The 14,553-nt window shown below is 44.5% G+C and overlaps 1 protein-coding gene across 1 annotated transcript in view; it reads left to right on the forward strand.

The window, feature by feature from the left end:
* Nucleotides 1–3,490, forward strand: part of ZNF200 (zinc finger protein 200) — a 36,378-nt gene extending 32,888 nt beyond the window's left edge. Inside the window, exon 5 of the mRNA XM_060172509.1 lies at nucleotides 2,350–3,490. Coding sequence (XP_060028492.1) covers nucleotides 2,350–2,372 — 23 coding nt within the window. The 3' untranslated portion in view covers nucleotides 2,373–3,490. The remainder of the gene's footprint in view (nucleotides 1–2,349) is intronic.
* The last annotated feature ends 11,063 nt before the right edge of the window (nucleotides 3,491–14,553 follow it).

Consider the following 14,553-nt stretch of genomic DNA (forward strand, 5'->3'; position numbering starts at 1 on the left):
ATTTCAGTGCTCTTGAATTGGCTGATGCTGTCTTTGTGGCCTAACATATGGTCTATCCTTGAGAATGATCCATGTGGATTTGAGTAAAATGTGTATTCCAGTTTCTTGGGATGAATGACTCTGAAAACGTCCAATAGTTCTAGTTTATCTATCTCTTCATTTAGCTCCCTTATGTCTTTATTGATTTTCTGCCTGGATGATCTGTCAAGTTGAGAGAGTGGGATGTTGAAGTCCCCTACTATAATTGTGTTACTGTTAATATATTGCTGTAGCTCTTTCAGTAGAAGTTTGATGTATTTACATGGTTTCTTATTGGGTGCATAGATGTTAGTAATTGTTAAGTCCTCTTGATTGACTGATCTTCTGAGCATTAAGTAGTGTCCATTCCTATCTTTTTTAATCTTATCTATTTTAAATTCTATCATGTCAGATATGAGAATAGCTGCTCCTGCCCTTTTTTTGTGGGCCATTGGCTTGTATGATAGTTTTCCATCCTTTCACTTTAAGTCTGTGTTTGTCTTGTTGAGTTAAGTGGGTTTCCTGTAGACAGCATATTGTTGGGTTGTGTTTTCTGATCCATCTTCCTACTCTGTGTCTTTTAATAGGTGAATTCAGGCCATTGACATTTATTGATATCAAAGATTGAAGATATTTTAATGCCATTCTTGTAGAGTTTTAGAGTTTTTGGTATATGTCCTATTTGTGGTGGTCTGGTTGTTTATAGGAGACCTTTCAGAACTTCTTTCAGGGTAGGCTTGGTGATAGTTGATTCCTTCAACTGTTGCTTGTCTGAGAAGGTTTTGATGCCTCCATCTAGTCTGAATGACAGTCTAGCTGGATATAGTATTCTTGGCTGAAAGCCTTTCTCATTGAGCACTCGATAGATATCTTGCCATTCTCTTCTGGCCTGTAGTGTTTGTATGGAGAAGTCTGCTGCTAATCTTATGGGTTTTCCTTTGTAGGTGACTCTTTGTTTTTCTCTTGCAGCCTTCAGGATCCTTTCTTTATCCTTATTCCTTTCCATTCTAAGTATGATATGTCTTGGTGTCTTTAGGTCTGGGTTAATTCTGTTTGGGACCCTCTGGGCTTCTTAAATTTTTATGTCTGATGTTGTCTAGACTAGAGAAGTTTTCAGCTACTATGGCCTGGAAAATTCTTTCTTCCTCTCCTTCTCTTTCTTCCTCTGGTATGCCAGTAATGCGTATTTTGTTTCTTTTGAAGTCATCCCATAGGACTCTGTTGTTGTTTTCAGCATCTCTTAATCTCTTTTTGAGATCTCTTACTTCTTTTTTAGTTGTCTCTAATTCATCCTCAATCTTGCTAATTCTGTCTTCAGCCTCATAGATTCTATTCTCTCTGCCCTCTACTGTTTTCTGGAGTTCATCTATTTTGTTGCCCTGCTCTGATACTGTTTTAGCTTGTTCAGCTAGTTGCCTTCTTAGCTCAGTGATTTCAGCTTTCAGCTCTCTAATAACCATGAGATAATTAGTATTTTCTTTCATATTCTCATTTGTTGTTCCTGTATTTCTGATTACAATTTTTTCAAATTCTTTACTCACTCCTGTTATTATTTCCTTAGCTAATGTTTGGATGTTGAACTCGTTATTTTGTGCTTCACCCTATGGAGGACTTTTAGCTGGACTCTTGTCCTGGTTCGATTCTCCAATATTTTTTCTTGTTGTTTTAACCATTTTATATATTATGTTATGAGTTCCCTTTATCAGTACTTTTCAAATTATTGATCACTATTGCCTGGATTGACTTGTGTCTAAGTAAGTTAATTAAAGGGTTTAAAGTGGTGGAAGTTAACAATTGTTTCAATCCCAGAGTTGGAGCTCAATGGTTTAAAAGCCTCTTTTTTTTTTTTCTTCCCTGTAGGCTAAGGGAGCCTGAGGGCTTTTAAACTATCAATAGGCTTCTTAGCTTAATCACTGACCAAGAGATAAAGCAGGGTGTGGCAGAGATAATCCAGTGGTTATGCAAAGAGACTTTCACAGCCCCTCAGCTATGCCACCGAGGTATAGGTCTTCTCCTGAGTTTCCTGGTTAGATCTCTGTCCCCTGGTGTCCCTCCCTGTCGCTGCTCCAGATTCTGAGGGTAGTAGCAATGGAGACTCAGAGTTGCATTTGGTGAGTCTCTGGGGAGTCCTCTCCTCCCTTCAGCTGTTCCCTTGTTGGTGGAGCAGACTGGAGGTGGTGTCTCAACTGATAAACTGCTTAACTGTTAGCAGTCACTTAATCTCTCCTTAGGCTCCTCTCTCCTCTCTGTCACCAGCCACATGTGTTTGTACTCACGGGTGATTTACTGGGTTCCTGTGGTCATTCTAGTCCTGTCTTGTTTTGGTCCCAGGTGGTCTCCTTTGGTATTCCTAGTTGATCGGGAGAGGAGAGGAGACGAGAGAAAGCTATCTGCTGCTCGTAGCTCCGCCTCCGGAAGTCCAATCCAACCCTCTCAACATTTCTATAAAGCACAGACTGTCTGCACCTGGGGAGAGGATCACAGAGCATGCCAAGACAGAAAGACTCTGGGAATGTCTTTCCAGTTTCCAGTGTGTTTCCCTTTATGGGAATGAGCCCCTCACCTGCAGCCTCTCTGGGGTGTCGCTCCATCAGCATTGAGAGAGCTGCAAGGAGGATTCACAGTGGATGAGGGAACCCCCACTAAGGCTGAGCCTGTATGATTTATTCGGGAGCCTGGGACTGCAGAAGCCTGCCACTCTCTCCTGACTGATCACAGGTACAGAGCAAGCACCCAAAGTGAACGCAAGCTCAGAGAGAAGCAGATGAGCGCCAGCCCTTTGTTGGACAGGCCTACATTCTGGTGTCACTCACTGTCTCAGTTGCCAGAAACAAAAACCGAGTTCTGCTGAGTGACGCCGAGAAGGAAGTCTTGAAGATGATGGTGGATACCTTTCATAAACACTGGGCATAGAGAACCAGGCTCAGGAGAGCACATACCACATACCAGTCCCCTTGCCCAGATCAGGCCATGAAGCAGTTCTGATGAACACATACTTTCCTGCTGTCTCCTGCCACACATTTCACAGCTTTGATGCATCTGCCACAGGAGGTGCAGCGACACCATGATCAGTGCTGTCCTAGAATCCATGTTGTCAAGTTCCTCCCAGCCCCCCTGTTTACACGGAAGGCTCATTCAGGAGCACAGGTTTCCCCGCCCACCTCGGAGCACATATTCCTCGACCTGTAAATTCCTGGTGGGGTGGGTGTTCTGCAGAGAATTTCCACTTGAATTAAATTTACACTCTCTCCTGTAAAATCTCACTAGGTTTCTTCAACTGTTTCATAACTGAGTCTTTTGTGACGAGTCAGGAGAGAAAGAGCGAGAACCAGAGCATCACTCTGACACACGCAAGAGCATCATTCTGACACACGCAATGTCAGGGATTGAATTTAGGACCTCATGCTTGAGACTTCAATGCTTTATATACTGTGCCATCTCCCAGACCACATAAAAGTCAAATATCAAATTCTACCCACGGCTCCAGGCTTCCTTTTTCAGAAAGACAGAGACTTTCAAGAAATAAATTCCAAATTAAGTTAATTAAAAAACTCAAATTCTCAATGAGTAAAAATGTTGCATGGCTAACATTATAAGCTGTTCTATATAATAAACAGCTGCACACTGAAAAAAATGACTATACAGTTACACACACTAAATTTTCTGTAAGGACCACTGAAGGAACAGATCAGACCAAAACCTTTGTTTCTGTTGATAATTTTTTAGTACAATCACGAAATGTCCCCAACTCTTAATTCTAAATGGCCTATCATAAGGAAATAATAAGGAATGCTTCAAATGGAAATATATCCATATTTTTTTTAAGGATGGAACATTAAGAACACTGTATTACTTGGTTTTTATCTTTTGCCTGAATAAAATGTTTCATGTAGGAGGCCTTTATCCCTTTTGATAGCCAGTTTCAAATGTATTGAACTTAAAAGAACATCTCAGATCTCTTCTATAAAAGCTGAATAGCATACATATATAATGTTCACTGTTCACCAGATATTTTTGTCTTTCTATTATCTTACTCACTTATTCAAGCTTGTCTGTGATTAATGGAATTGGTGTCAGATGCTGGAATTTATTCTGACCAATGAACATAGCTGACTCAAGGGAGTACAATCTCCTGCCAAATAATAGAACAAATCCCAATATGCATAAAACAAATATAAGACTCTAGGCTTTAGCTGAAGGAAGCAACTACCTGTGTAATAACAAAGGAGCAGAAACTATTTCTCATGTGGCTGCCTAGACTGTATATTATACCTAATCTTTAATGCAGCTTACTGGTTTGCCTTTTTAAAAACCAGGATTGGAAATTTCCCTTTGTAAAGAAAGTAAGTTGTATGGGATAATGGCTTGATTAATATTTTTGGACAATACCAAGAAATTGTTTAATTAAAATAAATTATTTTTGTTTGAAAAAAAAAAGACAGAGACTGAGATAAAGAGGCAGAGAGAAAAACATCGCAGCACCTAAGCTTCCCCCAGTGCAGTGTGGGTGAGGCAAGCCCATGAGGAAGTAAGCACTGCGGAATAAGCCAGCCATCTTGCCATCCTCAAACTTTACAGCTCAGAGCAACAACCTGCTATCTCCCACCTGTCCTTTGTATCCGACATCCGGGCAAGGCTCAGGAGAATATTGTCTGGACATTCACTGAATTTGGTGAGAAGGGTTCCAAGAAGGGCCCCTCACGCTGCTGCTAGCACAGCCCGCTTCTCGGATAAACTTCTTCACAAGTCCGTAAGGATCCACCTGCAGGGGAGTCGCTTCACAGGCGGTGAAGCAGGTCTGCAGCTGTCTGTCTCTCTCTCCCTCTCTGTCTTCCTCTCCTCTCTCCATTTCTCTCTGTCCTATCCATCACCGACATCAATAACAACAACAATAATAACTACAACAAAACAAAAAACAAGGGCAACAAAAGGGAAAATATTTTTTTAAATATATTATATATATATAAAAAGATTTTTCATGCCTGAGCCTCCAAAACCCCAGGTTCGATCCCCAACACAATAAGCAAGCACGACCCGGTTCGAGCCCCCAGTTCTCCACTGCAAGGGGGGGAAGCTTCACGTGCGGTGAGCAGGTCAGCAGGTGTCTCCCCGGCCCTGTCTGTCTATCTCCCCCAACCCGCTCGACTTCTCTCGGCCCCATCAAATAGGGGGAGAAAAAAAAAAACAGATGGAAGAGATATGTACAGATCTCAGACAGCTTACTAGGTAGGGCGGGTGCCTTGCCATGCACACTGCCCGGGTTCGAGGCCTGGCACCACGCGGAAGTGCCACGAAGCCTGGGGAGCTTTGGTGCCGGAGTGTCTCTGCCTGTCTCCGCCTGGACGCGGCCGTGGAGAAGCTGCACCAGAGGCTGCGGCGGCCACGGCGCGGTCCACCAGCCCCCACGCGCAGTCCACTGCGCAGGCGCGGCCTCGGAGTCTGGCCAGTCTTCCACTGGCCGTCGGAAGACGCTCCACTCCCCGAGGCCTTGCCTCCCACAGCCCGGCCGGACGCCAGGGGCCTCTCGCACCCAGAAGAAGGCGAGCACAGCCGGCAGCTGCCCGGGTTTGGGGTTGCCGAAGCCAGAGTGCCTCTCAGGACACTTCTCTGAGGTACAAGCCGAGGGGGAAGATGGCGCCTCCCCACTCCAGAGCGCAGAGCCCGGCCACGCCCACCCAGTCCCCGCTGATTGGGCAGGGCATCCGGAGGCGCGGCAAAGAAAGTCATCTCTGATTGGTCCGCATTGTAGGCAGCCCTTCGGGTAAAGTCCGCTGGCAGGCGCATGCGTGTGACCTACCTGCTATGAGCTCCTGCTATGGGGCCTCCAGGTCCAGGAGTTGGGCCTGTGCAGTGCAAGTGAGCAATTTGAAGGAGCCGGAAAAAATTAGTAACTAAGACAAGTAATACTGCAATGTAGTCTATTTTAGAGATTTATTAATCTGAAAGAGAGAGAAAGAGAACCAGAGCACCATTCGCACATGCAATGCCAGGCAGGCGTCAAACTGAATCCCCTCATGCTTAAGAATCCAAGGCTTTATCCACCATGCCCGACAGCTGTGATGTACTATTTTTAAAATCAAAATTTGCGGACTTGAGAGATAGCATACTGGTTATGCAAAAAGACTCCCTTCCCTGAGGTTTTGGTGTCCCAAGTTCAATCCCCCAGACAAGCCAGAGCTGAGCAGGGCTCTGGTACTAAATGAGTAAGAGCAAAATCTGTCCACAATCCTTGCAAACTCAGACACAAGATCAGTCACTAGGAAGGTTATCTAATATTTAAGATAGCAGCTGAAGATGTGGCACAGAGGTCCTGAGTTGGATTGATACTAATTAGCATTATATATACCAGAGTGATACTCTGGTTAATTTTTTTTTTTTGCCTCCAGGGTTATCACTGGGGCTCAGTGCCTGCACTACGAATCCACTGCTCCTGGAGGCCATTTTCCCCATTTTGTTGCCCTTGCTGTTGTGCTTATTGTAGTTGTTATTGTTATTGTTGTCATAACTGTTGTTGTTGGATAGGACAGAGAGAAATCAAGAGTGGAGGGGAAGACAGAGAGGAGGAGAGAAAGATAGACACCTGCAGACCTGCTTCACCGCTTGTGAAGAGATGCCCTGCAGGTGGGGAGCTGGGGGCTTGAACTGGGATTCTTATGCTAGTCCTTGCTTTGTGCCATGTACACTTAACCTGCTGCACCTAGCTCCCATGATTAATTTTTTTTCTTTGCCTACAGGGTGATCACTGGAGCTCAGTGTGGGCACTACGAATCCACTGCTCTGGTGAGCATTTTTAATTTTTTTTCCCCCTCCAGGGTTATTGCTGGGCTCGGTGCCTGCACCATGAATCCACCGCTCCTGGAGGCCATTTTTCCCCCCTTTTGTTGCTCTTGTTGTAGCTTCGTTGTGGTTATTATTATTGCCCTTGTTGACGCAATTCGTTGTTGGATAGGACAGAGAGAAATGGAGAGAGGAGGGGAAGACAGAGAAGGGGAGAGACAGACAGACACCTGCAGACTTGCTTCACCGCCTGTGAAGCGACTCCCCTGCAGGTGGGGAGCCGGGGGCTCGAACCGGGATCCTTACGCCGGTCCCTGCGCTTTGTGCCACTTGCGCTTAACCCACTGCGCCACCGCCTGACCCCCAGAATTTTTTATTTTTATTGGATAGGACAGAGAGAAATTGAGATGAGAAGGAGAGATAGAGGAAGATAGACAACTGTAGAAGTGCTTTATGGCTTGTGAAGCAACCCCCCTGCAGGTGGGAAGCCAGGGGCTCAAACCAGGTCTTTGTGCTTCCTACTATGTGTGCTTAACCTGGTGCCTGACCCCCTAAATATTTTTGTTAATTAAAAAAAACAAAAGGCAAGGGTGGAGGAGAGTAAGCCAGAATTGAGCTGTGCTCTGGTAAAATAAATAAATGAAAAAACATTAGGGGTTGGTGAACTAGCTGACTTGGATAGCATACTGGTCTGTTCTATATGAGTCTCAGGTTTGAGCAAAGCCCCTACTGAATTGTGGTTTCAGGTAACATGAAGAGAAATTGAAAAGGAACACAAAGCATCACAACCACCAGCACAGGAGACCCTGACTCGGTGTGCCGCTTGCGTCCAGCGTCAACGCAGACTCCCTGAGAGCTGTGCAGGTGGGGGTCTCCTCAGGAAGCCAGAAACCCACAGAGGAAAGGCAAAAATGAGGAACACATGTAGCTTTCAAGATGATTACTTAGAAAGGAAAACCATATATATATATATATATATATATATATATATATATGGAGAGAGAGAGAGAGAAACAGGTCATCTGGTAAGGCACAGGACTGTTGTTGTGCGGGCCGCAGAGGAGAGAGAGAGGAGGTCCGGAGAGAAGAGGGAACACAAATCTTTATTTGCGCTGGCGCCTCAGAGTTGGGTGCTAGAGAAACAGGTTGGGCCACGTGGAGGTAGCAAAAATGGCCGCCTCACGCAGTAACCTTTCCTGCATCTGAACACTGAAGTGAAACGCTGACAAGAGAGCAAGGTGCGGAAGAAGAAGGGCTTTTATAGGAGTAGCTTTCACGAGAATGGGAAGGGGGAGGAGTAACCATAGCACACCAGGATAGGATAATAACTCTTGCGAGAATGGGAGGGGGGAGGAGTAACCAAAGCATTCCAAATATCGTGGGGAAATAGACAATGCCCTGAGGGCACAACATGGTGAAACAGGCACTCCAAGAATGTCCCAACTCTCACGGGAACTAGCAATAGCCCGAGGGGACAACATGGCAGATGTGACTGCACAATTTCCCAGCATCTCCCCCTTTTCTTTTATCTAATGTCCAGGGCAACAGTGTGTAAAGTCTATGAACTACTCAGGGTCAGTCTATGAAAAACCAGCAACGTGAAGGGAAGGAAGCTGCTGTAAAATTGTCTAAAGTGTCCAAAGGGTATACCAGCAAGTCTGATAGAAATCTCAGTCCAAAGTAGGCGACTAGGGGGAGAAATGGCAGGGGATGAAATGCTGCATGAGGAAGGTCAGCCTCTGGAATTCCGCTTTTCTGTAGAGAGTGAGCTGGAACAGCCAAAACGTGACAGGTCAAAGCAGAAGCAGGAAAGGCAAACAGGCAGTAAAAAAGTTCTGTCCTTGGAGTCTGTGAATCAGGTTCTTCAGATCGCATCAGGTGACATCTAGGGTTTCGGGGGGTGTGCCACTGTAGTCGTGCCATCTAGTGGGTGATGTCAGGGTGTGCAGGGGTCCAGATGGTATTTTTCCAGGATTCCTGTGGAAGAAACACAAGCAATCTGCTTCTCGTGGTTAGCAGGTCATCTGATTTGAATGCTTTATAGAAAAAGAGGTTTGGTGCCTTAGCCAACTGAGTATTGGGGGATGTATCTTTCCTATTCATTTATTATTATTATTTTATATTATTTGTCATGGTAGTCAGCCGTTATCTGGAAGGTCCTGGGTGATTCATGGGGAAAAAGAACTTATCTTTTCTTTTCTTTTTTTTTTTTTTATAAATATATGTATTTAAAGATTTTATTTATTTATTTATTAATGAGAAACATAGGAGAGAGAAAGAGCCAGACATCACTCTGGTACATGTGCTGCCGGGGATTGAACTCAGGACCTCATGCTTGAGAGTCCGATGCTTTATCCACTGCGCCACCTCCCGGACCACCAACTTATCTTTTCTTTTAACATGGACTCTAAGGTCTAGGGAAGCGGGAACTTATCTTTTTTTTTTTTTTTTTTTGTTATTTTGCCTTTTGTTGCCCTAGTTGTTTTATTGTTGTAATTATATTGTTGTTGTTACTGATATTGTGGTTGTTGGATAGAACAGAGAGAAATGGAGAGAGGAGGGGAAGACAGAGAAGAGGAGAGAAAGAGACACCTGCAGACCTGCTTCACCGCCTGTGAAGCGATGAAGACCTGCAGACCTGCTTCACCGCCTGTGAAGCCTGTGAAGGTGAGGAGCCAGGGGCTCAAACTGGGATCCTTAAGCCAGTTCTTGCACTTAGCACCACCTGCGCTAAACCCGCTGCACCACCACCCGATTCCCAGGAACTATCTTTTAACATAAACTCTATGGCCATGCCAATAGCAACCTTGAGGGCACATGTTTTGATGTTTGGCGGACTTTGTTTTGTGGCAGGGCAGACTGTGCCTGTCTTAGGTTGGGTATCAGCCTTCCATCTTACCCATCATTGGAACACCTGGTCATTTTTGCCCAGTAGTACCAGGTGCCCTGTCTTAGGTTGACTGGATAGCGCTAGTTTCCCTTTTACCCGTCATTGGCTAGCCAGTCCTCTAAATGGTGGACATTCTGATGGAGGGGGGCAAATCCTCCACAGCAACTCAATATTTTGCCATGTCCAGCCTATGATAGTGAGTTTGTATAGGTTGCATCTTTATGGCATCAATCTGTTGTTGCAAAAAGGCCATGAGCTTATTAAAAATTATAGGACCATGGTCTGGGAGGTGTCGCAGTGGATAAGGTGTTAGACTCTCAAGCGTGAGGTCCCAAGTTTGATCCCTGGCAGCATGTGTACCAGAAAGATATCTGGTTCTTTCTCTCTCCTCATCTCTTTCTCAATAAATTAAAATGTTTAAAATAAAAGAATTATGGGACCTATTGTGAGCAGGAGAAGTAAAACAAGCTAGGGTCCCACAACTAAGGGTAGACAGGTAAGGAAGGGGGAATGTATCCATTGGTATGAAGAGGTGGGATCATATCTCAAGTCTAAGGGAAGCAGTCAGTGGATGTGATGTCTAGGGGAACAGCCATTTGTCTTTGGGGGTACTAAAGGATGTCCGTGGCATGAGTGATGTTATAAAGGGAAATATCTTTAAATTGTTGGCTGACAAAGGCAGGCCTATGGTGGCAAGACAAGATACACCAGTTAAGTGTACAAGAATATGTGAATGTTGTTAATTCACATAGGTTGGATATGGAGGAACTTCTTACAGTTTAATACCTTACCATATGAACAGATGATTCTTCATATGAAGTCTTGATAGCTGTAATCACTTACTTGTGAAAAAAATAAAACTTGTAGCAAGTTAGAAGTTTACTATAATTGATACCTCGATGATTATAATTGGTTTAAATATTTTGATTTTTTAACCATTTTTACTTTGGACTATAAACAGACTCAGGTTACTTAGAGAGTTAACGCATGTTAGTGACAATGGTTTTAACATTTAGAGTACTCTGAGCAGATGGGTCATACAAAAATTTTTGGTCATTCAACACACTCACTCACAAAACACAACTGGCCAGTCATAACATAAGACATTCAGGGGAGGGGTAGGAGAGAGGACTCTGTGAGCCAACTTTTGTAGGTTCTGCCATGTCATATTATGGATCCTGGGATGTATCCTGTGGCTAGTCCTCTTGTATTTCTTGTACTTCAGAGATAACAGTGTCATCATGAGGGTATTGTCGGACATGGCGGACATGCAAAACCTCTTCCCATGGTCAATAGAGGGTCAGGCCCTTTCCAAATTTTATCAAGTGGGTCTTTCCATTTGACCTTAATAGATGGAAGAGTAGATGGTGTTTGCTGGTGAAGAATAATAGGAGGTAAGTCCGAGTTATTGTAAATATTAAAGAGATTTAATGTAGTTGAGGATTTGCTAGCTGGATATTGGGGGGGGGTACATTCCTCCTTTATCTTTATTTAATTGAGCCTTAAGGGTTTGATGGGCCCTCTCAACAATGCCTTGTCCCTGTGGATTATAGTATGAGTAATGTTATGGTATGAGTAATGTTCCAGAGGGAACAAAAAAATCTTTAAATTGTTTGCTGGTAAACACAGGTCCATTGTCAGTTTTCAGTTGAAGATGTAAGCCCATCACAGCAAAACAGGAGAGCATATGGCTTATAAGCTTTTTAGAGCTTTCTCCTGTCTGAGCTGTTGCCCACATAAATTTAGAAAAGGTATCAATTGAGACAAACACATATTTTTGTTTGCCAAAGTTTGGTATGTGGGTGACATCAATTTGCCAAATAGCATTAGCTTTTAAGCCTCAGGGGCTAACACCAAGAGTCTGAATAACAGGTGTTTTTAATGAGACTTGCACAGGAGGAGCATGTAGCTAGGGTATGTTTTAACTGTGGTAAAGGAACATCAGGAAATCGAGCTCGAAGGCCTTTAAGATTAACATGGGGGAGTCGGGCTGTAGCGCAGCAGGTTAAGCGCAGGTGGCACAAAGCACAAGGACCGGCATAAGGATCCCAGTTCGAACGCCGGCTCCACACCTGCAGAGGAGTTGCTTCACAGGCAGTGAAGCAGGTCTGCAGGTGTCTATCTTTCTCTCCTCCTCTCTGTCTTCCCCTCCTCTCTCCATTTCTCTCTGTCCTATCCAACAATGACAACAACAATAATAACTACAACAATAAAACAACAAGGGCAACAAAAGGGAATAAATAAATAAAATTAAAAAAAAAGATTAACATGGGTTAGAGAATGGAAATCAGCAGGATCAGAGACAGAGACTAGGAGAGCTCCTGTGGAGGCAAGGCGGTCAGCTGCAGCATTCTCTTTGGACAGGGAACCAGGAAGAGGGCTGTGGGAACGAAGGTGCTGAATATATAGTGGTTGGGTTCGAGAAGAGAGCATAGAGGTGATTTGAATCAAGAGAGGGGAAAGTGGGTTGTCATCAATTTTCACATAGGAACGAGCAAGCCATGGAAGTAAGTTAACAGTATACACACTGTCAGAAAAAAGGTTGAAGGATTCTGGTACAGCTTTTAATGCAAGGAAAACAGCATAAAGTTCTTTGTACTGAGGGGAATTGTCATATGCTTTACATTGGTTTGTTCTAGCCCTCCCCCGCCAAGAGAATTGGATCAGTCCAGTTAATTTCACAGGCCCGCTTGGCCACGCCCCAAGGAACCACGGGAGAGGGTTCCTGAGTTCGAGAGTGCCAGAGTTTCAGAGGGTTCCCCAGTACAAGAGTTCGAGAATTCCAGAGTTGGAGGGTTCTTGAGTTCCAGAGTAAGAGAGTGTGCTTGTGCCGCCGCAAAGAGACAGCAGAGTTCTGTTTGGTGATTAGTTTGTCTTAGTTTATGGATCGTTGTTCCTGAATAAAGAAATACAGCTTCCCTGCCCAGCCGTTGTCTCCGCGTCTCTGTTACCCGCCCGTGAAGCTAGCCCGGCCGGCTGGAGCCTCCGGAATTTTAACAACAGGGAATTCTCAGGAAGCTCAGTAAAGAGAGGTTTAGGGGTTTTTTTGTCCGGGTAATATATAAGGGCAGCAGCTCCCTTTTTTCCTCCATTAGTGAAGACTGTAGGAGCAGAAGGAATGGGATCTCGAGAGAAAAGTTTAGGTGCTAGTAGAGGCAAAAGAGGTAAAGAAGCTATCAATTTATTAGAAGGAAAATGGTTATCTATTTGTCCTGGAAACCCCATGAAGCTTATGGCAAAGCGGGAATGATGGCGTATGAGCCACTCTGTATCTGTGAGAGAAAAGGGCAGAATAATTAAATCCGGTTCTTTCCCTAAGACCTGCACAGACCTATTTCTTCCTTGGCGAACCATGAATGCTAATGCATCTATCTCAGTGAGGAGTCTTGGAGCTCCGCCTACTGGCATGTGAAGCCACTCGAGAACCCCATGGTTCTGCCACAATGCCCCTACTACTGTGGGGGTAGAGTTAAAGATTAGAAGGTTTACCGGAGAGGAGGGGGAGAATTGAACAAGGTGCACGTCCTGGAGGGCCTGGTTAACCCTTTCCAGTGCTGAGGAGGCCTTGGGAGTTAACCTACGTTTTGAGGAGGGCTGTCTGTTTCCTTTTAACAGGTCAAACAGTGGTTGGAGGCAGCTTGTAGGCAGATAAAGATACTGCCTAAGCCAATTTAAATTTCCAAAAAACTTTGTAAAGAAGCAAGAGTGAGGTTAGAAGGAAAAGTAACACTAGGTTTTAAGGGACGAATTTGCATTAGAGAAATCTCTGAACCTAAAAAAGATATTGGAGGAATCAGCTGTATCTTCTCAGGAGCCACATTAAGGCCGCTTTTCTTTAGTGCAGGAATGAGAAAATCACGTAGGGCACAGAGATCTGTATCTGATTTCCCCCATATTAATACGTCATCCATGTAATGAAAAACATTAAGGCCCTTATGGATATATGAGAAAAGAGCAGATTTAACAGTCTCTTGACAAATTGTAGGACTATTGGCCATGCCTTGGGGCAGCACCACCCATTCAAATCTAACGGCAGGGCTGGCATTATTAATAGAAGGAACAGAGAAGGCAAAATGTTTACAATCTTGCGGATGCAAGGGAATAGAAAAAACAATCTTGTATATCAATAGCTATGATTGGAATTCCTGTGGGAATTGCAGAAGCAAGAGGCAAACCCTTTTGGGGGGAGCCCCAGACCTGCATGGTTTTATTAACCACACGGAGATCTTGGAGGAGGCGCCATTTTCCTGAGCGCTTTTTAATCACAAAGACAGGAGTATTCCATGGGCTTCGAGAATGACGAATGTGTCCCAAGGACAACTGCTCTCAGACGAGCTCTTTTAAAATGTATAGCTTATCCCTAGGTAAAGGCCACTGTTCCACCCAGACAGGCTCATTAGAAAGACAGCCTGAGCGGGGAGTTTATATATGAACAGTGGCAGTTAGTATTGGGGGTGCTGGTTAGATCTGGTCTCGCAGGAGCGGGTGTTACGCTCTGCAGAGACATCTGTGGATATCCTAACATCAAGACATTCCAGAATATCTCTGCCCAGTAGGTTGGTGCTAATATCAGCTACCAGAGGGCGAAAGTGTCCAGTAGAACCTTCCGGGTCTTCCCACATGAGCGAATCTCATGTGAGAAATGATTGGGTCACTCCTCCAACCCCGTGTATATGGGGTCCTGGGAGGAGTTCCCAATTTTGGGGAACCTCTGCTTACCTTAAAATCGTCTTTTCTGCCCCCATGTCAATCAAAAAGGAATATTGCCAATCCTTACTGTCATAGTAGGATGACCACGTTCTAAAACAGGAGTGGTCCACAAAATCTCAGGCCCCAAATTAGTACCATTCAGGGGCGTGCCATCTTTA

Source organism: Erinaceus europaeus, chromosome 15, assembly GCF_950295315.1.
Source record: "Erinaceus europaeus chromosome 15, mEriEur2.1, whole genome shotgun sequence".
Taxonomy (NCBI): domain Eukaryota; kingdom Metazoa; phylum Chordata; class Mammalia; order Eulipotyphla; family Erinaceidae; genus Erinaceus; species Erinaceus europaeus.